Source organism: Lepisma saccharinum, chromosome 17, assembly GCF_977018435.1.
Source record: "Lepisma saccharinum chromosome 17, izLepSacc3.1, whole genome shotgun sequence".
Taxonomy (NCBI): domain Eukaryota; kingdom Metazoa; phylum Arthropoda; class Insecta; order Zygentoma; family Lepismatidae; genus Lepisma; species Lepisma saccharinum.
Window position 1 is genome coordinate 12525056 of NC_139245.1, and position 25564 is coordinate 12550619.

The 25564-nt window shown below is 36.0% G+C and overlaps 1 protein-coding gene across 4 annotated transcripts; it reads left to right on the plus strand.

Annotated features, from left to right (window-relative positions):
• LOC146001520 (uncharacterized) lies at positions 1-24181 on the plus strand. Of its 4 annotated transcripts, none has more exons than XM_083138924.1 (10): positions 1-185; positions 1604-1735; positions 2756-2820; positions 3600-3719; positions 8003-8091; positions 12388-12535; positions 14244-14533; positions 16976-17089; positions 21027-21139; positions 23561-24181. In XM_083138924.1, exons 2-10 carry the CDS (start codon positions 1624-1626, stop codon positions 23575-23577), a joined length of 1068 nt encoding a protein of 355 aa, XP_082995050.1. In that variant the 5' UTR covers positions 1-185; positions 1604-1623; the 3' UTR covers positions 23578-24181. The 4 variants fall into 4 exon arrangements, with proteins under 4 accessions (XP_082995050.1, XP_082995049.1, XP_082995051.1 ...); XM_083138923.1 differs by lacking the exon at positions 1-185 and adding an exon at positions 300-392; XM_083138925.1 differs by lacking the exon at positions 1-185 and adding an exon at positions 300-392 and having other exon boundaries at positions 14247-14533.
• Positions 24182-25564: the final 1383 nt, after the last annotated feature.

Genomic DNA, 25564 nt, shown 5'->3' on the forward strand with positions numbered 1-25564 from the left:
TCGATTAATGGCATGTGTTTCTTCGCAGGATTTGTTTATCCTTGTTTGCGTACATTGCGTTTTATTGAATCAGTAATTAATGCTAATGTCTCCGTGTTTAAAACAGGGTAGAATTTGGAACTGAAGATCAGTAAAGGATTATAATCGTATATCTTGTTGCATACGGCAAGATATTTGGTTCCCTGGTCAGTCTGCTAGAAAAGTACCTACGAAAGTATTGAGTATTTTTTCCTTTTGGGTTTTGTTATATGGCTCTGGCAGTAGTGTATACTGTCATAGTGTTGTCTGTGGTTGTGTATGAACATGCATGATTTGGAAAGAAAGAATTGTCATACATGTGTGTGTTGTGTATGTCTTCAAAATATAGGACCTTAACATTTATGTGAACCTTTGTAAGTATGTGCTAAGAAAAGAAATATTCGAAATTTTCACCTTATGTTGTAATAGATGTGTTACATTAATGTGCACTGTTTATGTATTGTTACACTGACTACATCTCTCAACAACAGCCTTTTGATAATTATCATAATCCATCCTCATTAATATGATTAACATTGAACAAGATATTTGCAAACTTTTAAATTCTACTTTTAACTTGAAATATTTTGGTAACAGTTCGTTATATCGGAGACACTTTTCTTCAAATTTACAGGAGAAACTACTTACAGAAATCAGTTTCTGTAGCATTGTCGAAGTTCTTCGAGGTATTTTCTTTCATCTTTCAATCTATTTCAGCCGGAAATCAATTCCCGTTGCTTCAATTTAAGCGAAAACTTAACCACGCCGTTTTTAACTGTTTGCCTAACCTAACTGAACCTAACCTTCTGTGAATGGTCCGTGGGGCTATCCGGGAATGGTTTTTGGGGCTATTCGTGGATGGTTATACGATCCCAAATTGTTTTGGGGGCTATGCGTGAATGGTTTTTGGGGCTATCCGTGAATGGTTTGTGGGGCTTGCACCATGACGTGCGTTCCGCAACACTTCGAGAAATGGCTTATTTTAGTGTAAAAAATGTTTCTAATCATGTGAAAACCTTAATGGCACCTTCAAATATGTTCCGCAATACACAATTGGTAAGTACGAACCATACAAAACACAAAATATCCGATTTTAAAGTGTCTCCGATATAACGAACTGATACCAATATTTTGCCATCTGAAATGTCCAGGATAAGTCTGAGATACACCTAACTCTGTAATAATAATGCGTAATAATAAAAACATGAACAAGCAGTATTGAACAGATGATTTGGTGTACACAAACACGACCATGAAATGCAGAAGGTCAGTACTGATATTCAGTGCTTGATGTGCCCCTCTTCCAGGTCAGATATTTGGTACAGTGTGAATTAAAAGTCAGTTCATTTTTTACTGGTGAAAATGAATTTTCTTCAAGTAATTTAAGTATTTTTGAACAAGTGTCAAGATTTGTTTAGAGATAATTTTTCACCCAATGTTCTTGTAAAAGCTATTTTCTGGTGGTATTCCCTATTGTAGAATTTACAATAATCTGTTATGTTCTGTAAACTAAGATAAGTTCCAGACAAGTGATAATTTGTAGCTAGCTGTTATTAATATTGTAAAATTTAATTATGTTTTTCAGGTTAATGCAAGGTGTCGAAAATGGACTGGATACACTGTAACATCTGCTACTTGCAACCTGGTGATGTTAAAGATCGAAAATTTGAACTTACAAATTGTGGCCACATATATTGCAACATGTGTGTTGCTGAGGGTAAGTTTTTTTTCTTTTGCAAGCATGCTGTGTTTTAACTTACTCATGATTTATGAACAATAAAAAAAGTGTGTGCACGTGTGCATGCAAGCACTCTTATTGAAAACATAATACTGACAGCACACTATTGCTAGAGCCATATAACAATAAGGAAGGAAGAGTAACTTGTATATTTTTAAACTTTCATGGGTACTTTTATAACGGTCTGAGCAGAGGATGAAATGTGTTGTTGTATGCGTATAGAGAAAGAGAGTGTGTGTTATGTTTTACGCAATAATTTACAAAAAAATATATAAGATGAGAGGAAGATAGTAAGGAAAGTAGTGAATATTTTGTATCTATACCTATCAAAGATGCCCGAAATGCAATAGGTTACTAGGGCAGGTGCTCTAGTAATGATTTGGGTATATACATATTATGGGCTCCTGCATAGCCATATTGTTAACACTCTTGCCTTCAGTGCAAGTGGTACCAGGTTTGATTCCCAGTGGGAAATTTCAGCATTGGCCCAGTGTTATGAGGACAGTCGGGGAGGTATACTCTGTCTCTGGAGCAAGCACATAGTGGCAGAGAAGGGTGGGAATTGAGTGAGCAGAGGGAAGCAGTACACACCGCTGCAACGACTGGTATCGGCAGTCACTTCTCCCCTACAAGAAATTCCACTCTCTCTCACATGTTCATTGGTGGAGCCATCTTGCGTTATTACTTGTGCAGATACTTGTTTTCGTTTGCCTGCTCCAGAGATAACTGGGACAGAGTATACTTGCAAAGAAGAAGTTGCAGGCTCCAGTCTCGAAAGCCAGAAAATAACTGAGATGGGGCTAGATGCGCTGACCACGTGTCATTCAATGAAAAAGCCGCTCTGCCCCTTAGAGGGCTGTTGCACCATGGAGTTTGTTTATTTTTTTTTAGTACATATTACAGAATTTATGTTAATATACTGTATGTAGTAACTACATTAAATTAAGAACTCGTAGCAATTTCAACCACATGTCTAAATACACCTTTGTACATTTTCAGGTACAAAAGAAAAGTGTAAGGTATGCAACACTAGGAACTGCACAACAATTCTGCTCACTTCCCAGGTACAGTATTTGAACTTGACAGTTTTTACACTCATAAATAAATAGAATAAATGATATTTTGTGTCTGTGTGTGGGTGTGTAAATCCACGATTGGTGTTAATGTATTGAAGAACAAGATGCACTCACTTATTAATAGTTTATACAACACTTCAAAAGTGTATAAAATCTATAGTGCAAAAAAAATTGCCACCCCTTAATGTCAACTTATATACTCATATGTTGTATATGTAAAACATTTATTAGACTGGAAAATCAGAATTGAAACTCTGGGAAAATATTTCTTAATTGATCATTTTTTCTCAGGATACTAATCAGGTGGGTCTGGATGTATTTTGAGAGCTAATGTTACTCTGTTTTCTCAGTTCTAACTGATTTTAGGGTTTAATATTCACATATAAAACATTGAGTTTTATGTTTTATTCCTGCTAGATAATCAAAGGGGGAAAAATCTTAAGTTGACAGCAGTAAAGCTTAAAAATGCATTTTACCTTAATTCTTAAAAAATCTAGATAATATACCTTGAAAGGCCATTAGTTTTGTTAAGATAATGAGCTCACAAGTTGAAACCCCATAGCAGGCCATCTTGATTGATTTTTTTTTTTTGCCTGTTTTTCTCTAGTCATATCCGGTAAATAGTGGCATGGTACCTTTAATAAGGATATTAAAGTAATAAGTGATGTGAAATTAAATCAATCAAGCAAGCATTAAGGTAATTTCTCTTCCCTGTTTTTTTTTATGTGAGAAAGAAAATTTAATGTTGTGTGTATTTTTGCTTCCAGATGAAGCCGGATGTTCAGCAATTTTTCACAGATCCTCAGGACACACTAAAAAAGATGTTTCTAGTTATGGATTTCCAAAGAGGCCACAGGCACAGGCTAACCTCACATAATAGAGAAGTGGTACTAAGTTTCATCTGATTATGTCACCGTACCTTTTTTGATGTACTTATTTTATATTTAATTTGGCAAAGTGGTTAACAGTGATAAGAGAAGTTATACTATACTCTTATAAACACTCTGGCTCTGATACAAATGTCTTTATGCTTCTATATTATTCAGTGGCAAAGCGTGACATTTTTACGTAGTCATCGCAAGATTTGCCAAACGTCAGGGTCGATCTTCCAACAGAAAAGGGGGGGGGGGGCACAATATTTCTCTGCAATAAATGCCAAGGTCATTGCCAATTCAATGTAAATGTTCATACCACAGACCTTACGACTACAAAGTTCACATAATTCTATCCCATATATATTAAATGTGATTAATTTGTATTTCTGTAATTAAATATAACAAATTGACATGCACAAATTCCAAAGTAAAATAGGCGTGTCATTAATATAAAACGTCGTATCTTACTTGTATATAAACTCGAGCCTCCTTGTTATCGTGGCGAATTTGTGAATGACTGTCGTAGAATTCTTCATTTTCTCTTACAGACTACAAGAGTTCTTTCTCGATGGGCAATACACAACACTACGGTACAATACAAAACAAAACCACCTCATGTTCCATGCAAGGTTCGTTGACTTGACTGGTCTTTCCTTGGTTGTAAACCTGTGACAACATAGGGATGAAATGTCACTGGAGAATGTTTAGTTTTAGCAAGAAAGACATTTTTTTGTGTTCTTTCCTTCCTCTTACATTCGTGCATTTCTGTTTTTTTTTAAAGATTCATAACAGAAGTACATTACGATAGATAAGGCATTTTTAAAATAAAAAAATATATGAAATGTGTATTTTAATGATATCACAAAAACGTAAATGCTACAGCATAGCTTGTTATTTTATTTTATTATTTATTTTCTTTGCTATTTTTAAACTATTGTATTTTCTTGCTGATATTGTTTTTATGAAATGTTACTTTATATAGTGTTAATAACTTTAATAATACTGCTAATAACATTAAAAATGATAAACTTGGAAGAAAATACTTTGGAGACCGCACTACTTAAAATGAGCAATACCAAAAAGCAACAATTCTCATTTTCTCTTTCTCTCCGAGTCGAAACTGAAATGCAAACACCTCAATTGTCGCGTTGAAAGGTAAGAACCTTGTTGTTTTGATAATGAAAAGCAGATTTCATATCGTTCAATATGTGCTTTTCCTCTTAACAAGTGGAACTAGCAGACATTTGAAGTGGGCGGGGGAGGGGCATTACAGTACTTTTTTTAGTAGTCATTCCTGATTTTGCCATCTTTTCCTGCTTTTGACGGTTTTATTTTTATTTTTAATGAATATTGAGCGTAATCAGGGATTATGACCCCCAATAACCCCCCTTGAACACGACACTGGACACTCGGAAGAATCTTGATGACTCCAAAGAAACCATGTCGAGGTTGTAAACATGGGAATGGGGCTGAAAAAAATGCCTGTTATGACCCAGGACCTTGCCGTAGGGTCTCGCTGCCTGTTCGGAAGCATTCGCCCCTTCTCGGCACCGGCTGAGACCAGAGGGATTCGCACCATTCTGTGCGATGATCTAGGCTGTTTAACACTATTGCCTTGGCAGGACGGTTGATACTGGGCCCTCATTTCGATGCGCTAAACTTTAGCGAATCTCTTGCGTATTTCTAGTTGTTTCATTCTGTCGCTTGGCTTATTTTGCACAAATATGCGAATATTCTGACTTATTTTTTTACTTCTTCTCTAAAATTTTTAAAATGCAACATTTTTATTATTTTGCTTGGTCATCGCCGCATCTCCCGATGACTGAACGCCCTTGCCTCTGATATTATTATTTGTATGCTTGGTATTATAATTTTATGTTTCGACTGGATCGTGACATTGAGCATAAATCAGGGGTTCCCAAACTTATTCGTTTCACGACACCCTTAGTCTTTCCAGATTTTTTTCCCGCAGCTTTCAAGTCAGAATGTAGGCCTATGTAACATTTGCAAAGCTCTATTAGTGTAGGTAGGTTGCTTGCCTTAAGTTAAAAATAAACATATTTCAAATTCAGAAACATTTTATGTATAAAAAGTACTACATAAGCACATACTTGGAACAATCATACCATTGATTAAATTTACAAGGTGCTGAGGTGCACATTGTGAAATACTGGCATAAATTATAAATTAGATGGAGGAACAACCAATGAAACATGTGTGTCATACCTAAAGTTCAAATGTAGAACCTTTGCTCTTTTAGCACACACATTAAAGATGTCCTTCATTACTATAATATATCAAAAAACTATTGGCATGCATATTTCGTTTTTGACATAAACACTAAAAGTTAGATAATGTTAATTTTTCATGTTTTTGAAAGGTTTTCCCATCATGTTTTTTCATGAAATGATGCGAAATGAGCAAAAACTCTTAAAACACAAAATTTAGAGTTTATTTACAGACGCAACACTTTCTGAGGTCTGAATTATCCTGCGAGTTATGCAAATCATGGAAAATTGATTAATTCTGCTGTCAATATTTGGGAAGCAAAAATGGACTCCTTTACACATGAATAAATTTAATACTCCGATAACTGCATAAATTTACAATCTGAATGGAAATTCTTCTTTCATGTGTAAGTGTAGCATTAAAATCAAAGTTAGGGCTATATTATCCATTTTAACATCAAAATAATATTTCTTTTTCACCTTTTTTTCCAAAATGTGCCCAGTTTTCGTACCGAAGTCGATCTTTTATTCACCACAAATATGGGGTTCTACAAATAAACATTTTATTGATTGATTATTCATAATTTACTGGTGGCATTTTCCTACAAATAGTTTGTAACTGAGTATGCAATCTACTATTTGGTTATGACTAGAAGCTTGGTCAACCTGCCGTATTTGTGTAAAAGTTCTCGCATATGCACGTATACACTACGGAGTTAGCAGCGATACTGTAACATTGTAAGAGGAGGCTTATTCAGTCGCAGTCATACAGTGGGAAAACACTTGTTATCTGATTAGTTTGTAACGGTGCAGCATGAGAAAAGAAATAGGTGGTTCCATGCAAAGGAGGGTAGTACATTTTAACTCTCAATGCAAACTGTTCCCCCACTGCTACTCTGCTGTTTACTGGCTTTGAGGTGCACTAGCAAAAGTGACTGACTCCCTGCCGTTACTGACCTCACCTAAATGTAACCCACATGTTATTACAAGCATAAAAACACAGTTTTTCGTTGTGACGTTTCAGGAGAACACACACTCCCTTCATCACATCATTGAGGATAAGCTTTTAAAAAGAGTGATGGAAAACATAGATTTGAATGTCTGCAGAAGAACACTGTAATAGATTAAATAATGAAAATGGTAACATTGACCCACTATGGAGTTTTCTTTTTCACAAATGAAGTAAGCCACCATCTTTAAAATTTAATGTAACGGAAAACATCAAGAAACTCTGTGAAAGCAATGATGATTTTGAATTGCCTGATGATATTTGGGATTCATAATTTTAAAAAGTAACAATAAATAAATAAAATAATAAATATAAAAAAATTGATCAACATTTTTTTATTTGAAATAAATATAAAACAGATTGCTTGTTAAGTTGCTATATTACAACAGTGTAACAATGTGAAACGTCACAACGAAAAACTGTTTTTATGCGTGTAATAACTGTTGTAATTGTAATTCTACATACAGGAAAAAAATATTACTTCAATTGCAAAAAAAGTAACTGTTACAGTTGCAGCCACTTACTTTTGAAAGTAACTAGAGTTAGCATTGTTCAAAAAGTAACTGGCTTTCCCGATGGCTAGTGATAATGTCATCGCCTAGTAATCAAGAGGTCCCAGATTTTATACCTGGTGGAGGCACATAGTGGTTCAGGTCGCACTTTAAACTGTAGGTCCAGTCCAAATTAGCTTCTAATACGAAAGCCATCAAATTGCAACCACATTAGTTAAAGAGGAAAATTAATTTGCGTTTTATCATTTAATGTTCCCCATTTTGAAACACAACAGATAAAGTTTGTATCAATAGCAATGTTATGCCAATCCATCTGGACAACAAATTTCACATAGTTATTTTCCAATTGTATGTTGTATAAGTATTGTATCTTTTTATGCAGAATGATCACATAAAGATAGGTTCTGCTGTACTCCAAACTTCCGCACTTGATTTTATAAATCCATTATCAACCTGTTGAAGTAATTCTTCTGATTAAGATTAATATTTTGTGGTTAAGTAACTTTGTCCGCACTAGAGCATTATGTCCTTTGTTTTCGCTTCCAGGTCAAACAGTTCCAAGCTGCCAGACAGGAACTGGCAAAGCAAAATAACCAAATTGAGGAAATGAAAACAAAAATAAGAGAACTTGAGAGGTGGGTAAATTTGGCTTTATAGAAAACTGCATGTATTGTAAATCATATTTTAGTTAATTTTCGTAAGTGCTAACCAAGGCAGAAGAAGTAAGAGTTTGTAATTTACGAACAGTTGAGATCTATGTGTATGTGGTGAATTGTAGGAAGCCAGAGGTAATTTCAAAATTTGAAGCATTTGACTTGTTAAAAAAGTTGGTTGTTCATTAAGTCCTTGCATGAAGATTGTGAACTTTGTTAAAGCATTGATAAAGTTTATTTTGTGCGAATCGTGAAAATCATTCTGGCACAAAATGCACGGGCTAGAAGGCAGGTTTCTTCCATGAAAATCACCTGTCGTGCAACTGCTCTGTAAATGTGATTAAAATGAACGATGGCGTTAATTGCTGCCAGAAGAACAGGCCGTCCCATAAACAAAACACCTTGATTGGCTCTTGCACACAGTGTATTTCTAAAATTGCTGATTTCACCAAGCTCAGGAGAGTAGTTGTTTTCATTCGAATCTCTGATTCTATTACAACTTGGAAATAGGGGTAGAAAAATACAGGGTGCCAGTCATCATTGCACCTAAAAATTTTCACCTTGTGACTTTATTTTTAAATTTGGTTGTAATAAAATATATATTATTTTGAGTTTGCTTACAGAAATTTCCATTACATTTCTCTTAAAAATTACGTATGGTGTGCATTTTTTAATGTATGTGTATTTTCTGTATCACGTGTAAAATTACATCATAATAATAAACATGCCATTAATTTTTTTTTCTAATTTTTGCTAGCGGAATTTTAAAATCTGCAGCGGTATGGTAGAGTCAGCCATATATTAGAATGCATTGATTGCATAGTTATTCATGCTGTTACCAGTTGAGTCTTCTGTGGGAAGACCACATGGGCATAAGAGTCAGTTGAGTCTTCTGTGGGAAGACCACATGGGCATAAGAGTCAGTTGAGTCTTTTGTGGCAAGACCACACGGGCATAAGTCAGTTGAGTCTTATGTGGCAAGACCACACGGGCATAAGAGTCAGTTGAGTCTTCTGTGGCAAGACCACACGGACATAAGAGTCAGTTGAGTCTTCTGTGGCAAGACAACAGGGGCATAAGAGTCAGTTGAGTCTTCTGTGGGAAGACCACATGGGCATAAGAGTCAGTTGAGTCTTCTGTGGGAAGACCACATGGGCATAAGAGTCAGTTGAGTCTTCTGTGGCAAGACCACACAGGCATAAGAGTCAGCTGAGTCTTCTGTGGCAAGACCACACGGGCATAAGAGTCAGTTGAGTCTTCTGTGGCAAGACCATATGGGCATAAGAGTCAGTTGAGTCTTCTGTGGGAAGACCACATGGGCATAAGAGTCAGTTGAGTCTTATGTGGCAAGACCACATGGGCTTAAGAGTCAGTTGAGTCTTCTGTGGCAAGACCACATGGGCATAAGAGTCAGTTGAGTCTTCTGTGGCAAGACCACACAGGCATAAGAGTCAGTTGAGTCTTATGTGGCAAGACCACATGGGCATAAGAGTCAGTTGAGTCTTCTGTGGCAAGACCACATGGGCATAAGAGTCAGTTGAGTCTTCTGTGGGAAGACCACATGGGCATAAGAGTCAGTTGAGTCTTATGTGGCAAGACCACAGGGGCTTAAGAGTCGGTTGAGTCTTCTGTGGGAAGACCACATGGGCATAAGAGTCAGTTGAATCTTCTGTGGGAAGACCACATGGGCATAAGAGTCAGTTGAGTCTTCTGTGGGAAGACCACATGGGCATAAGAGTCAGTAGAGTCTTATGTGGCAAGACCACAGGGGCTTAAGAGTCGGTTGAGTCTTCTGTGGGAAGACCACATGGGCATAAGAGTCAGTTGAGTCTTCTGTGGGAAGACCACATGGGCATAAGAGTCAGTTGAGTCTTCTGTGGCAAGACCACATGGGCATAAGAGTCAGTTGAGTCTTATGTGGCAAGACCACACAGGCATAAGAGTCAGTTGAGTCTTCTGTGGCAAGACCACATGGGCATAAGAGTCAGTTGAGTCTTCTGTGGGAAGACCACACGGGCATAAGAGTCAGTTGAGTCTTCTGTGGGAAGACCACATGGGCATAAGAGTCATTTGAGTCTTCTGTGGGAAGACCACATGGGCATAAGAGTCATTTGAGTCTTCTGTGGGAAGACCACACGGGCATAAGAGTCAGTTGAGTCTTCTGTGGGAAGACCAAACGGGCATAAGAGTCAGTTGAGTCTTCTGTGGGAAGACCACATGGGCATAAGAGTCAGTTGAGTGTTCTGTGGGAAGACCACATGGGCATAAGAGTCAGTTGAGTCTTCTGTGGGAAGACCACACGGGCATAAGAGTCAGTTGAGTCTTCTGTGGAAAGACCACACGGGCATAAGAGTCAGTTGAGTCTTCTGTGGAAAGACCACACGGGCATAAGAGTCAGTTGAGTCTTCTGTGGGAAGACCACACGGGCATAAGAGTCAGTTGAGTCTTCTGTGGCAAGACCACATGGGCATAAGAGTCAGTTGAGTCTTCTGTGGGAAGACCACATGGGCATAAGAGTTAATTACTTTGAATCCAATCTTGTATTAATTAATAAATGAAATGTTTTAAGATCATATTTCACAGCTTATCTTGAATTCATGGTTTTCTTAGCCTGTATTTGGAGGAGGGGGGGAACTAGCTGCCGAGAAAAAGGAACTGGTGCCTGAATTAATTTTGTCTACCCCTGCATGGGAACTTGCCCAATGTTTGTGAAGTCTGTGAAGAATCCTCGTTAAACTTGTCATTCTTTGTCAGTAACAAACCAGCGTCAGACTGCATCACAAGTTTCACTTCATAGATAGAATATGTGGGTTCCTGCCAAGAACATACACAGGATTTTTTCCAGGGAGTGGCAAGCAAGGCCACTATCTGAAATGTAGATCTGCAATCTCTATTTCCAGAAGGGTAGTGGTGAAAAGCAAGGTATGCATGAATACAAGAATAACTGGAAATAAGGTGCTAGGGCAGCCACAAACAGATGGAAATTACAGAAGTTTTGGAGGAATCATATTCTGAATGTCTGTCCTACATATATAACTGTATTATAAATAAATAACCCGTGGCGCAACAGCCCTTGAGGGCCAGGGCCTATCTACCAACTGCCGGCCTCAATCCCACATCCCTCAGCAGAGGTGATAGATCATGCAACCAGTTAGGGGGTGACATGTGGTCAGTACGATGAACCCCCAGTTGTTGTAGGTTTCTGTGGCCAGGTTACTCGACTGATTCGTAGCTCCCAGATTTCCTCACTGGGTAGAAACCAGTCGAGAAAAGTTGTTATGCTTCCCCCGAGAGTCTTGAGCCTGCATGCATCCTGTAGCCCAAAGCCTGATGCCTTAGATCAACAAGGCCACGTTGCATAACTATACTACTCAGAGAAATTCTTAAAACATCACATTTTATGTAAATATGTTTAACATGAAATTCATGTACATTGTTCCTAATATCATAATTCCCAGACATGTTTAATTTTTGCTTGGCTCCAAGCAACGGGAAGCAGCATGTATTTACATAAAAATGCAGGTAATATGGATAAGGAACAAACTTTCAGTGTTGTCAAAGCATCAGAGGACTGTTGGGAAACTATGAAAAAGAAGAATCAGCTTCTGGTTTAGAAAATCAAATTATAATTGTAAATAGATCTTGCACCGACTATATTTAACCCAATAAAACCAGCCTCGCACACATTAACTCTCAAAGGGGTGTTGTAATTAGTTTATATTATAATTAAGGCTGATTGGAATTTATTTCCCAAAATCAACTGATCCTTTTTCTGGCATTTTGATTGTTTGCCAGGTGACACTTTCACAGAGTCTAAATATGCGGGAAGTTATACAAAATTGAGTTTCCGCTGACTTTGCACCAACATTATGTGAAAACACTATATTTTGTGATTCCCAGAAATTTCTATACTAAGATATACATACAAAAACACAACCTCACATGGCTAGTCACTTTACTCTGTGTAAACAGAAACCAGAAGGAATCGTCGCAGAAAAAATAAAATAATAACCGCTAAAAATAACTGTGTTAGATTATTTTGCATTTTGTGATTACATCTGTATTGGTGGGAAACAGTAAGATTATTGTCTCATCCTTACTTATAATGTGTCAAAATAACACAAAGATCTAAATACGTTTGTGTTGATTTATGGAGTGCAGATAGAGCATTAACTGTTTTTATTTTTTATATTTTTCAATATCGAAATTAAAGTTTTCAGGTATCAGAAACCTTAAATAAAATATATGCTAACACTTGCTCACACGAACATTTTCCAGGGATTTGGAGCACCTGAAGATAGTTTCTTCATCAACAAGTAACACAAGTCCTGGATCCTTCACTCGTCCTTCACCTCCACCTACCTGGTCCTGTTCTCCAAATTCAAGCCAAGCTAACCTTCTCCAAAAGATGCACATATCGTCACAGGTGAATTATTGATTAATGACATGCTCCACATACAGGTGGAATTGTAGCAATTTGGATTTCAATACATTTTTTCTTGGTGCCTAAGTAATTTGGTAAATATTTTTCATAAAGTAATTAACTGTGTTCTTTCAAACCTAAGACTGATCCAGTACGCTGATTAACTTGTTATCAATGCAACAATTTGAGCATTTTAACATCTTTATTATTTAAGAGCAGTGTTCTGAAATCTTTGTAAGTTCATATAATATATGATAAACTTACTATTAAAGAAAGTGTTGTTCGTTGAGGAGAATCATTTTTTCCCACAGTTGTGGGGTACAATTGGTGTGAAGACTTGAGAAAAGTATTAACAATTAAAATCCAATATGTTGGCCTTAAAACTAATTGGGCAATTTCTGCTTTCGGAGATTTGATGTATCACTTTTACAGTTCATACTTTGACTTGTTCGGAAAGTTTTGCATTGTTGAAAGTAATGGATTAGGTGAAAAAGCACAGTTAATCAGTATTTTAATGTAAAATGTAAGTGTAAAATTATGATAGATTAATGGTATTCAAAAATAAACAAGCCTTTTTTCCTGTGATTATGGAAGATGGGGAAGCAAGGTTGCATGAACATATATACCGTATTTACTCGTGTATTATGTACGGAATATTTTTTTCATGTTTACGGAACCCTATCATGTTAAATATCGTTGTAAAGCTTGAATTCTGTAGTTTCTGAATATGGCAACAGTATTCCATTCATGTTGGCGACACTAATGTGAATGCAGTTGAAATAAACTCGTCACAAAATGAAGGAACGTTCTGATTTTTGTAATACTTTGGATGAAAGAAAAGATAAGGAGAAAGAAAATAATAATTAAAATGTATTACTGGTCAAATAATATGAGATATATATGGTGTGTGTAAATGACTTAATAGAAGAAATCTTTTCAGGTAACTGCTAGTTTGACAGTCCTGAATGGGCCTCTTATAAATGTTATGTCAGTCATGGAAGAAGTATATATTTTGAAGGGTTTTTTTTTAGAAAAAGTAAAAAGAAAATGAGCAAAACCATGCATAAAAGTTAAAGACTATTTTCCACGATTTTTCACTTTGTAATATAATGCCATTCCTTGAACCTGGAGTATACTGCGCATTATACAAGAGATAACATTTTTTTGTCACTTTTCCCCATCAAAAACCAGGGTGCGCATTATACATGCGTAAATATGGTATTAAGATTGGGATTGGGTTGACTGTATACAGTAGTATCCCGATTTAACTTTCCTGAATCTTTAATTTTGCTGGCCTATGTGGTGGAATGATCATTTTAATGTGCTACGAAGCCAGAGATCTCACGTTTGAATTCCTTTTTCCCTACCAATTCGTCCTCGTTGTCATGATTAGCCCAAGAGGTCGAAAAGTAAAGTACCAGAATAGAAAGAAGGAACATTCAATCTTCATGGCCCCAATAAAGCAACCCGTTAACAAAATTTTCCTCCATTTTAAAAATTTTCATGTTAGTCCCCTGAAAAACAAAGTCAAGGTTCCACATTTTACGATGAAGCAAACAAACGCATTGTACAAGTAATGTATAAATTTTGAGAAGACGAGTAGAATACAAAATCAAGAACCTGCCCATAAGCAAACTTTAGACTGAACTCTCACAGTACTTAAGTCAATTAATTCATAAAAATTCTGATTATGCAAATGTGTTTCCATTAGCAGCCACGTTCAACGTTTTCCCAGTCAGATGGTTGGGTGACTCCAAATAGGCTAACTCTGAAGCGAACTCCACCGAACAGCAGTTTGCTAAACAGACAAGTAAGGCATGAAGTGCCTCTGTCTAACCGCGGACGCTACTCCGTGTCCCCAGGAACGCTTTACAGGAATATAACTCCACCGGGGGCCCAGAATCACAGGAATGCAACTCCACCAGGATCCCAGAATCATGTAATTTCTCCAAGACACCACAGTCGTTTGACTCCGCCAAGAGCAGCAATGACTGCCTACAGGTATTGTATATCTTTTTACATATTTATACATGATGTATGTTGAATTATTTTTGTTAAGGATATTTTTGATTATTTTCGAAATCACTTTGACAGTTACAACACTTGTGCACGGGAAGTTATCTTTTAATGCATGGGGATGTATGATAGATGAAATTAGTGAAGTGACACTCACAAAGAAACAGCAATGTCTGCATAAGATACACTAATAACTAGGGCTAGGATTTTTACGACTTAGCATATTTTTTTTGGTAAGGGTGATGTGTTCCCTAAATACTATATAGAAATTCATATTGTGAAGAAACTAATTGAATTAAGGTGCTTTTTATGGGCATATTTTGGCATATTTGGCCATTTCTACGTGATAAAGCATATTTTGATGGATTTTCGGTTATATTCAGCATATTTTCGCTTTTTCAAGAAATATAGTCATTTTCCAAGTGGACTCTGTTTTTTTTTTTTTTTTTTTTTTTTTTTGGACTGCAGCAAAATCGTTTTAATTTTTAATTGAAAATTTACAGAAAGTATTCATTGTGCATTTCAGCTCATCACGGCCCATAAAGTGAACTAAAAATAGTATGTATATGGAAATATTTCAGCGTAACAGTCTAGTTATAAGGGCATATTTTTCAAATCATAGTGCATATTTTGTAAAATTTTAGGTCATAAGAGCATATTTTATTTTGAATATTTTGGTGATTTTTAAGTCATAAAAATCCTAGCCTTAGTAATAACCATTTTTTTTTCCTGGTGGTACACAGTACCAGCACCTTTGTATAGGTGAGAATAAAACTAATAATTTAATTTCATGAAAACTATATATGTGAAGTACATGGATGCGCACGATCATTTTTGAACATACCACAATACCTGGTGTAGTTCTTAGGATGAACGCAATAACAATCTAACTTGAAGAGTACCCGAACCTTACTTCCCAGAAAAAAAGCACTGTTAATAACATACCTTCGAACACCATTTTAATATGACATTAATAATAAAAACATACATATGTGAAATGTTCACCTAGGCAGTTTCAGCCCACAATCATCTATTTAATTTTCATATATCACTGTAATGGTTAAGATAGACTAAACTACAGTATTGGCCAAATTATTGGACTCATTAGTTTAAAAAAAGGAACATTTTGAGCCCATTTTAATCATTGTTTGTGTACAATTCCTTCACACGCTTTTTTTCTAAACTTCACACCATGTGGTTTATGAAATTCCATGTTGCTCCAAAGCTACAAATAAAGAACACCATTACTACAACCAGAATTAATATTATTTCCTTTGTTATAACAAAAAAATAGCATAAATAACACAGTGAACAATGTACATATTGTTCCAGGCATTTTTGCGAATATGCAAAGAATGGTGCTGCCTTCTATTCTTGGGACACAGTAAAAGAAAGAACTGTGGGAAGCAAGATTATATCGAAGCAGACAAACACTTTAAATATATGTAGTTAGAACACTTTCAAAACAAGGAAATGTGCTTCTTTTTTATTTACTATGTGCAAATTATTCACAAGATTAACAATATAAATTACAATTTTACTTACTTTTTTTTTTTGCGAGTATGATACGTTTTCTTCGAAAGAGGAAGATTTTGAACTGGATATGACATAATCAGGAGGGGAGGGAGGGGAAATGATGAACAAAAGACATCCGGTGCGACTGCTTCCACATTCACAAGGGAAGCTCGTTGCAGACAACTTGACTGTGAAATAGTGAACGGTTTTTAGAATTTTAAAGGTTTTTACAGTTTTTTTTAAAAAATTGATACAGGAGGACAAATTAGTTTGTATAATAGGTTTTAACTTAGGTAAACGATGGCTTTAAAGCACGTAAAGTGTCAGTGTGTAATCGATCTTTCTATACTTTTTCCCCGCTCACATTTCACCTAACCCTTGATCCTGTTGACTATGGAAGAAGTATTCTGACAAAGCTATGACTTTATGAATTGCTTATAACACCGAAACCTGAAGGAGAGAGAAGTTATCTCTCGAAACGTTGTAATTGAAGAAAACTTATCATACACGCAAAAAAAAATGTAAGTAAAATTGTAATTTATATTGTGCTTCTTTTTACAAGGAGTCCTATAATTTGGCCAATACTGTACATTTTAACATGGAGATAATGACTATGTTCACTCAAAGTTTCAATTTCACTGTGTTTTTCTCTTCACGATCCATATTTGAGAGCCCACCACCACAGACAAATTATGGTTATATTTGTATTATTGGGCTTCGAGTGTGTGTTGTTCATTTTGCCAGGTAGAGTGTTATTCACTCGAACGAAGAGCTCTGAATTCCGTATGCTATCTAGCATCATCCATGCAAACTATCGGGTGTCAAGCTAAATCCTCTTCCTGCAGCAATGTAATCCTTACACATTTCATTTCACATGTGAATATTTTAATCATGTGCATTTTCATTTTCCAGATTGTATCCCGAGTATTCATCTCAACCGAGTACCCCTGGTACCCCAGCGACTCCTACATTTGAAGGAAGAGTTACACCTAACATGCCATGTCCAGCTTCCATGTCACCTCGGATGTAAGTATTTTGGAATTACAGTGGATTCTCGATTTTACCTTCTTTAGGGGGCCAAGTTGAAAAAGCTTAAAATGCAGGAAAATTTTGTAACATTTTGCTATGTTGGGATCATCAAGATTGAATGTACAAAGGCTGTCGCAGAGAAGGTGAGACAGATTTTTTCCTGACTTGGCAACACTGCCTATGGTTTCGGCACTAGTCGCGTCGTGTAGGATGACTCATTCTGTTTCCGTAGCAAGTTGTCACATGTTGCGAAACCACGTTAGTGAGCAGCTGTGTTGATTTACGTGGAACGTGTTTCGTTTACCCCTCCAGGTTTCTGTGTATAACATTGCTTTTCGCGATGAGTATTCAAGATGAACAGCGACATGCCATAAAATTTTGTTGGCGTTTAGGGAAAAGTGCTGCACAAACATATGCAATGTTTCAACAGGCACAACCCGATCAAGACAGACTGACTAGAGCCACAGTATTACCAAGGAGTCATTGAGACTCTGCGCCAGCACGTAGCAAAAAAGAGGCCGCATTTGAAGAACTCCGTCAGATTGCACCACGATAACGCACGCCTGCATACCACGCGGGCTTTTCAGGATTACGCGACAAAGAGAAAAATAGAAATTATCCTGCATCCAGCATACATCCCGGACCTTGCACCCTGAGTCTTTTGGCTATTTCCACTTTTAAAGGTCACTTTACGTGGTCGTCATTTCATGACGAACAAAGAAGTGATCACCGCAGCGCAAGTTTTCTTCAGTTCGCTACCTGACGACGAATTTTCAAAGATAATCACACAGTGGTAGCAGCGTATGGACGCTTGCTTAGCTGTCAATGGTGCCTATTTTGAAAAAAAAGATGTACGTCTACTTGATATGGCTGATTCTGAATAAAAATTTTGTGGTTTGTAATTTTTTTGTTTCATTTTAATGATTCTTGGAGGGGTCCATGTACATGCTTGTCTTTTAACTGCTACGCAGTCACGACTTTTTGACATATTGTGCTCATTTTGGTCTCAATCGGCAGTTAATGAACCAAATTTTCACCCTAGTACATTTGCTAGCCAATGGAGGTCGCTGTTTTCCTATACAAGAATTAGTCTCACCTTCTCTGCGACAGCGTTTGTATAATGTGGGAAAATGTAAAATCAGGGTTCCACTGTGTGTGTATATAGTTGGGATGCATCGATATGAAATTTTTATCTCTACTAATCAAGTACCAATGTAACATTGACTGGTAATCAACATTTTACCAATCTCATAAAATTACCAACACAATTACTGTAATGAAATGATAAATAGTGTATACATATACTGTGTGTTATGTACACTTTAAACATTGTATCTCCTTTTACACAATGTTTCAACAATACCAAACAGTCTTCATCAGGTGATTTCATAAGGTTTGTAGTTTTTAATCAGCTGTTACTGTCTGATACTGTTGGAATATTGTGAAAAGAAAATATTAAATAGTGCTTGTCACAGATATGAGCAAAATAAATTGTGTGTGTGTGTACGTACATTGATTTTTATTTTCGTTACAAATTTCATAATTTATTCAGTAAGTTTGAAACTTCCAAAGAATTGTAATCATGAAGCCACTCTAAATAGTTATAAATGTGTGTGTATAAGGATGGGACAGATTGATCACTACTGTATTCCTGTATCGGTATTGACTGTAATAGCCACATTGGTTTATCAGTAAAATTGTCAAAAATGTTACAAAGCTTCATAATAACCTTGTAGTTTAATGCATATTTCTGCAATTTTTTAAAAATGAATATAAAGTTGCAATACTCGTCCCCCTAATTTTGCAAAGAAAATGTCAAAAATGTGCAATTTCTTTTTCCACAACAAAACCTGTTGCAGTCACTAGCTACATACCATTGTTAAGGAGGCGAATGAACCATTTGAGTTCATTGTGGAACGTTTGTAATTTACATTAGATTGGTAGGATATCACTTAGCTATCAGCAGGGACTGTGTGAATTTTGTGAATAATTAAAATTATATTTTTTTAAATTCATTTTGCCATTACATGTCTAGACATATTCACTAAACTGAAGAATTTGTTCCTGAATTTTCACACAATTGTGCTCATTTTGTGCATTAAGCTTCTCTATATCGTTAGGATAAGTCGAAGCATATGTGTGTGTGTTGGGGGGGGGGATAAAGGAATGGACCATATTAGTGTGAGGTCACGCTTGAAGACTGAGTCTAAAGAAACCAGCACATGTTTTTTTCGTATTGAAATTCATAATTTTACCATTGGGAAGGGTAACTTTAAGAATCGTGACAGCAGTTATGAAACAAAATTGTGATGTGTATCATACATCAATGTAAAGATGAGATTTCGGAGAATATGTCGATTTATTACACATACCTTAAAGATGAGAATAAAAAGAATAAATTAATTAGCAAATCATTTAATGTAAATCCTCGTACCAGCTTCCAACCCGAAATGGCAGTGTCGTGGTAGTCGCATGAGGCTCCTGAATTCCAATCATCCCTAGCGGCAGCGTCACTCTTGTTGGCTACAAGTCAAACTCGGCTGTCTTTCCATTTTTCCAGTTATTCTTTATCTTATGCTCTTTAAGATATATATGTAATATATCAACGTATTCTTCGAAATCTTATCTTTACATTCATGTTCGGTACACATCACAATTTTGTTTCATAACTGCTGTCACGATTCTTAAATTTACCCTTTGCAATAGTAAACTCAATGGATTTGAAGAGTGGGGGAAAAAAACCTATGCTGTTTTATTAAATTAGACACACACGGGAGATTTACTACGTAGATGTTTCAGCGAAAAATGCAGGCTCAACCAGGACTCAAACCCGAGCCTCTGGCATACCGTGCCATTGCTCTACCACTGTGTGTGCCTAATTTAATGGAATTGACATCTCTACACTGGGATAAACCAGGCAATGTCTACGTCTACAGTGTTTCAAAGGCAACAGATTCCGTTGCGGTAGCACTGGCAGAGACGATTCCACACAGTTAAAACGGCACCAGCTAAAAATCAGGCGAGGCCAGGCCAGCTCGGTAGCTCAGAGGTAGAGCAATGGCTCGGTATGCCAGAGACCTGGGTTCGGGTCCTGGTCGAGCCTGCATTTCTTGCTGAAAAATCTACATCCTGTTTTGTTTGGACTCAAATCGTGCACTGTCGTCAGCTGTGATGTCACCACTAATATGGTCCATTGCCATATGTAGACAGATAGTTTATCACAAAAGATTGTGTGACCGGTTCAGCAAATGATGCAGCAGGCCAATTCCTTGATGAAAGTACTTTTCAAGAAAGATGAACCTTGTTCAGTACCAAAATTTATTTAGTCTTACGTTCAATGCTACTGGCTTGGTATCCATGTGGGCTTAGTTTTGTTGGTGCCATAGTTGTCTGAACTGTATCAAAAAAACTGCCTGTGCTTAACTGGTTTCATTCCTTTTCCTTGTCCCAATTTGGCAACAGCATTCTACACATTTGGGTAGAAATGATTACATATTAATTTTATTTGCATATGATTTTAATGAAAATTTCACAAGTTTTTGTCTAGCATTTTAAGTTGCATTTTTTAATATTTTATGTGCAACATTTTTCAGGTCCGTAGTTATCGATATTAGTAAATTAGTGGTACTTGATTGGTATTGGCAAAAATTTAATATTGGTTCATACCTAATACATATCAAGTTATTTTAGTGAGTCATTAGAAAGCCATCCAGAGTTTCTTCATATTACAGGATGTTTAGATTTTACAATGCCATTTACTGTATATTTATCTACTTACGGTACAAATTCGAATTTAGAGAAACTATTAAGTCTCAACAAATTTATGAAGATGTAAAGAAAAAGTTTGAAATTATCAAAATTTTCTCTTGTATGTTAATTTTTGAAAATGATAAGTTCATTTTTAATGGTATTTTATCATCTTTTCTCCCCACAGTAGTCCAAAGAGAGTTTTAACTCCTCCATCACCCAGTAGTGGGCATTTGTCAAAATCTAGAAGCCAGTCGTCATTGAGCCTTCTCTCTCATGTTGTTCCACCAATGAAAGCAGGTATAGTATGGAGGCATTTCATCTTAGTGTCAATGGTGTTTATTGTCTGATAACAGAGCTCTTGTGAAAAAGAATGAATATTGAAAAACATATTTATATTCTAATTTTAATTTTAGTAGGAGTAAGTTAAAACAGACAGATCTCTCAATGGTATATAGTAACGCAAACCTAGAACAATGGAAATATTTACTCTTTGTAGTGATCATAGAATATTATATGTCCCCATAAAGTATTTTTTATCTCTATAGTATACCTGATGGTTCAACATACTGATGACAGAAATGATGCATGGAATGATTTAGTGGAGTTTTCACTATATGCATATGTTACTATTAATCAGTTACTTTTATATGCACAAAAATTAGCAAAATAAATATGAACATGTAGTTACGAATGCAGTTCTACTGCTGTCCGATGGAATCCAAAGAAAAGGTGAAAATGTCGCACAAATGAGACTGGTCCTTGAAGCATGGATAGCCTCTCCGGGCAGGGCTTTTCAATCATGCACTTTACAAGCTTGCTGCAATGTACAAAAAACAGAGCTTGAGAACTAATTGTCATAGGGAGGTGAAATCTTTCTTTTTTTTTCTGGAATGACAAGGCTTTTAGCATAGGTGAAATTTATATATTGCATGTCCCAATAAGGAAAGTTAAAAAAAAGAACATCAATTTTTTTTTAAAAAAAAATGGTATTTTGCATACCCCTGGTCACCATAATAGACCAAAGTGAATTAAAATTCTAGTATGTAGCAGTGGTATCTTACTACAACCATGCATGGCTTTTCTTTGAAAATAGGCAGATACTTCTTGAGTTAAAAACTAATAACAATGTATAAGAACAGCAGTGCTTGAGGAGTTATATCAAGTTCTATAAGATCTAGCCCATTAATACCCAGAGTAAACACAAAGGACTTTTTGAAACACTGCTTGTTAATTATAGTAACAATAGTTTGGTAATTTGAGAATATCATACCTTCATGTGTGTCCCGCACCTTGCCAATGCAGTCTAAGGATCATGCTTTAGCCTCTGGTTACGGGACGCAAGCAGGTCTGAGTCTCCTTGGTGAAACTTAACAACTTTTCTCCTGAGATTTCGGCTAATGTACGGGACTGGGGGCCATCCACCATAGTGAGGAAAGTAGGGAGCTATGAATGAGTAGCGTAACCCAGTCGTAGAAACCTACTAGAATGACTGGGGGTTAGCCGTGCTAACCACATGTCACCCCATAACTGGTTGGATGATCTGACACGTCAGCAGGTGGTAGTGAGTCCAGCAGTCGTAGGTAGGCCCTGTCCCTCACAGCCTGTTGCACCACAGGTTATTATTTTATAACTTCATATGTGTAGAAATAAACAGAAAAGACAGAACTGAAATATATATAGTTTTCAAGCAATGGCATGTTAATTGCTGCCATGTATGCTGGGAAACTCCACCCGTCCACTAAAGGTTAATGATGCAAAAATGAAACATTTACAATTTTGTTTTCATGTGAGTGCATTGGACAGAATGTGTGGTGATGTGCAAATTATAATTACTTACCTAAATATTCCTTTGTGTATACTGTGTCTTCATGCACTGAAGTTCTCAAATGTAATAACTTAAAACATTGCATTTAAAATAGCAGTGACCAATTCATACATAATTTCTGGAAGTAAGTCAACATATCTTCAATTTAGTTATTATTTTTATGAATACAAGAACAAAATTCACGTGTACTGTTTTCTAACTACTGTTCCAAGGCAAAACTCAGTAGAGCCATTAGATATTAATTAATTTTTCATGTTAGGAATTAAATGTTAACCATATAAACTTCCTATTGAATTGATATGTTGGGGCTGTTTTTACCCACTGTACCCCCTCGAGAATTATGTTGAATTTTCTTTTAATCGACAGATTTCAATGTTTTACGTAATGTAAAAGTGGTTCCAGCTTTAGGAAAGCACAAATAACGGAGATATTTGATGCCAAAGAATGGCTCACGTAAGTTAAAACTTGCAATTACAGAGTATTTTCCCTGCTTTTTGTTAGTAAAAACTGTTTATATGCACACTAAAATAGCGTGAAAGAGCACGTTGAAAATGACTATCAGTACCAATCCTAACCTAACTACGTAAAATTATAGCTGCTGTTGTGGAAAGTCATTTTGGGTGCTATATTCACTTGCGCAAAGCCTTCGGGCTGTTCTGCTACATGCTAAGGTAACAAACGTACTTTACTTCACAATAACACATTTCCGAGAGCTAAAATCAACTGAAAACGTTCATAAACAACAAAATCTTCATAAACCATGCAAAATTTTTCACTTTCTCCAGGGGGTACAGAGGGTCAAGGGTACCAATATGTTTTTGATATTTGTAAATTTAATATTAGTACTAAATTGGTATCTTTAAAAATATTTATGCCATAACTTTCTTTTCCAGCACGGCCAAATATTTAACTGTGAGAATTATGGCTTCATCGGAAGTATTTTATGTTACACAAAATAACATTTGGAAATCACAACTGTGATTATATGAACTGTGATGTGTACAAAATATGAACACTTTTGTTTCTTACTATTACATTGTTATTATATGTGAATTAGCTTCTTTTTTCTTTACCATTCGCACACAAACAAGATTGTGTAATGGTTCAGAATACACATCACTTGAATATGTAAGTGCTCTGTAAACTAAGTCAAGGCATGTAAAGTGATATGTACATAATGTTTCCTGTATATTTATAGGTGAAAAGGTATTAATGTGTGTTGGAAATTGTTATAACTGCATCAAACTGCTACATTATTACATCTATGTAACACTGACATCAAAAGGTAACTTATGTTTAAAACAACATATGATGTATGTAGACTTTCTACACATGTATATTTTCAAAGCGAAAACACTCAAACTTTCATAATTGGACTAGGATCATTTCTAGAACTTATTATTATTTAATGTCTTTTGTCAAGTGCATAAAAATATGATGCATGCCTATCTTTTTCTGTATGATTAGTGAGTATTACAATTTCCAAAGTTCATTGCTTTGTGGCAATGTGTCCATAATCTAATCTGTTCTTCATCTTTTTTTTTCATAATCATGTATATATCATGAAGAAAGATTATTTGTCACATTAAATAATTTGTGGCACTTCTATTGGAAAATATGAACAGTGCATATAACAGTATTGATGCTCATTTAGATGTTGGCATTTACTGTGCTCTGAGCCATTATCACATGCAATTTTTGTAACGGTCATTGTGTACATAGTTCATAGCTCTCAAAGTAGCTAGTATTGTCATATATGGTTTTTACTGTAAGATAAGTAAGTTGCAATTTTTATTATATGCTTAGAAATAAAATCGCATATGATCTTGTAGGTTTGTCTTTTCCTCAACCTTTAACAGATAGGATTATTTGCTATAAATGTAAGTGTGTGTATGTGGTATGGAGAACAATTAATCAGTACTCTTGCTATATCGGTATTGACTGATATAGGTACAGTGGGATCCATGAGTATTACTGTGCAAATTGTCCATCAGCATGTTCGTGCACTTCAAGAATTAAAAGAAAACTCAAAACAAGCTGTTGACAACATCAATAATATGCACCAGCGTACATAAAAATTAGGGCTGAGCTGATACCGACAGCATCAGCATCGGTGAATATCGGTTGATTTTCTTTTACCGATACCAAAGATTTTCAGTGGCTAGAAAAGTGGGCAAAGGCAACAGCTCGTCTCAACATTTGTCCTTTTTAAAAGTTCGTTCACCCTTCCTTGTGACAGATTGGGAGACCAGCACAGAAAGTTCCATAGATTTTCTAGAAACACTGGATAAAACCACACCCTCATGGGAAGCAGATGACAAGATCAAAGGCATGGATAAGTGAAAGCTACGACACAAAGGTTTGAATCCTGGCTTTGGAATGGATGTTTGCGAGTCTCCATCAATTTCATCACTCATCCCCATCTTCGCGTATTAGCCAAAAGTGGCACAAAAAGCGAAATAAAATAAAGCAAATCAATCATTCCCGCCGAGATTAGATTGGAAACATACAGCTTTGAATGCCAGTACTAAGGAAGATAAGCTAATCAGGACTGGACCTACATTTTAAAGTGCGACCTGAACCACTATGTGCCTCCACTGAGTATCGAACCCGGACTCTATTGATTACAAGGCGTACCACTACTTACAATAATGTACATAAAATATTTATCAGGAACTTTACTTTTCATCTAATGGACGTATCATCATTCTTTTTGTTATTCAATAAATATTCAATTTTTAATTCTTTGACATTAATTTCCTTGCCAGGACAGTTGTTTTTACACAAATCTACACGTAAAATAGATGATGAAAATTTGCTGTTTTTCTCTGATTTTATAGCGTGTTTTTACTATTTATGTAATAACAATATTTTTGTAGTCAAGAAACAAAGAACCA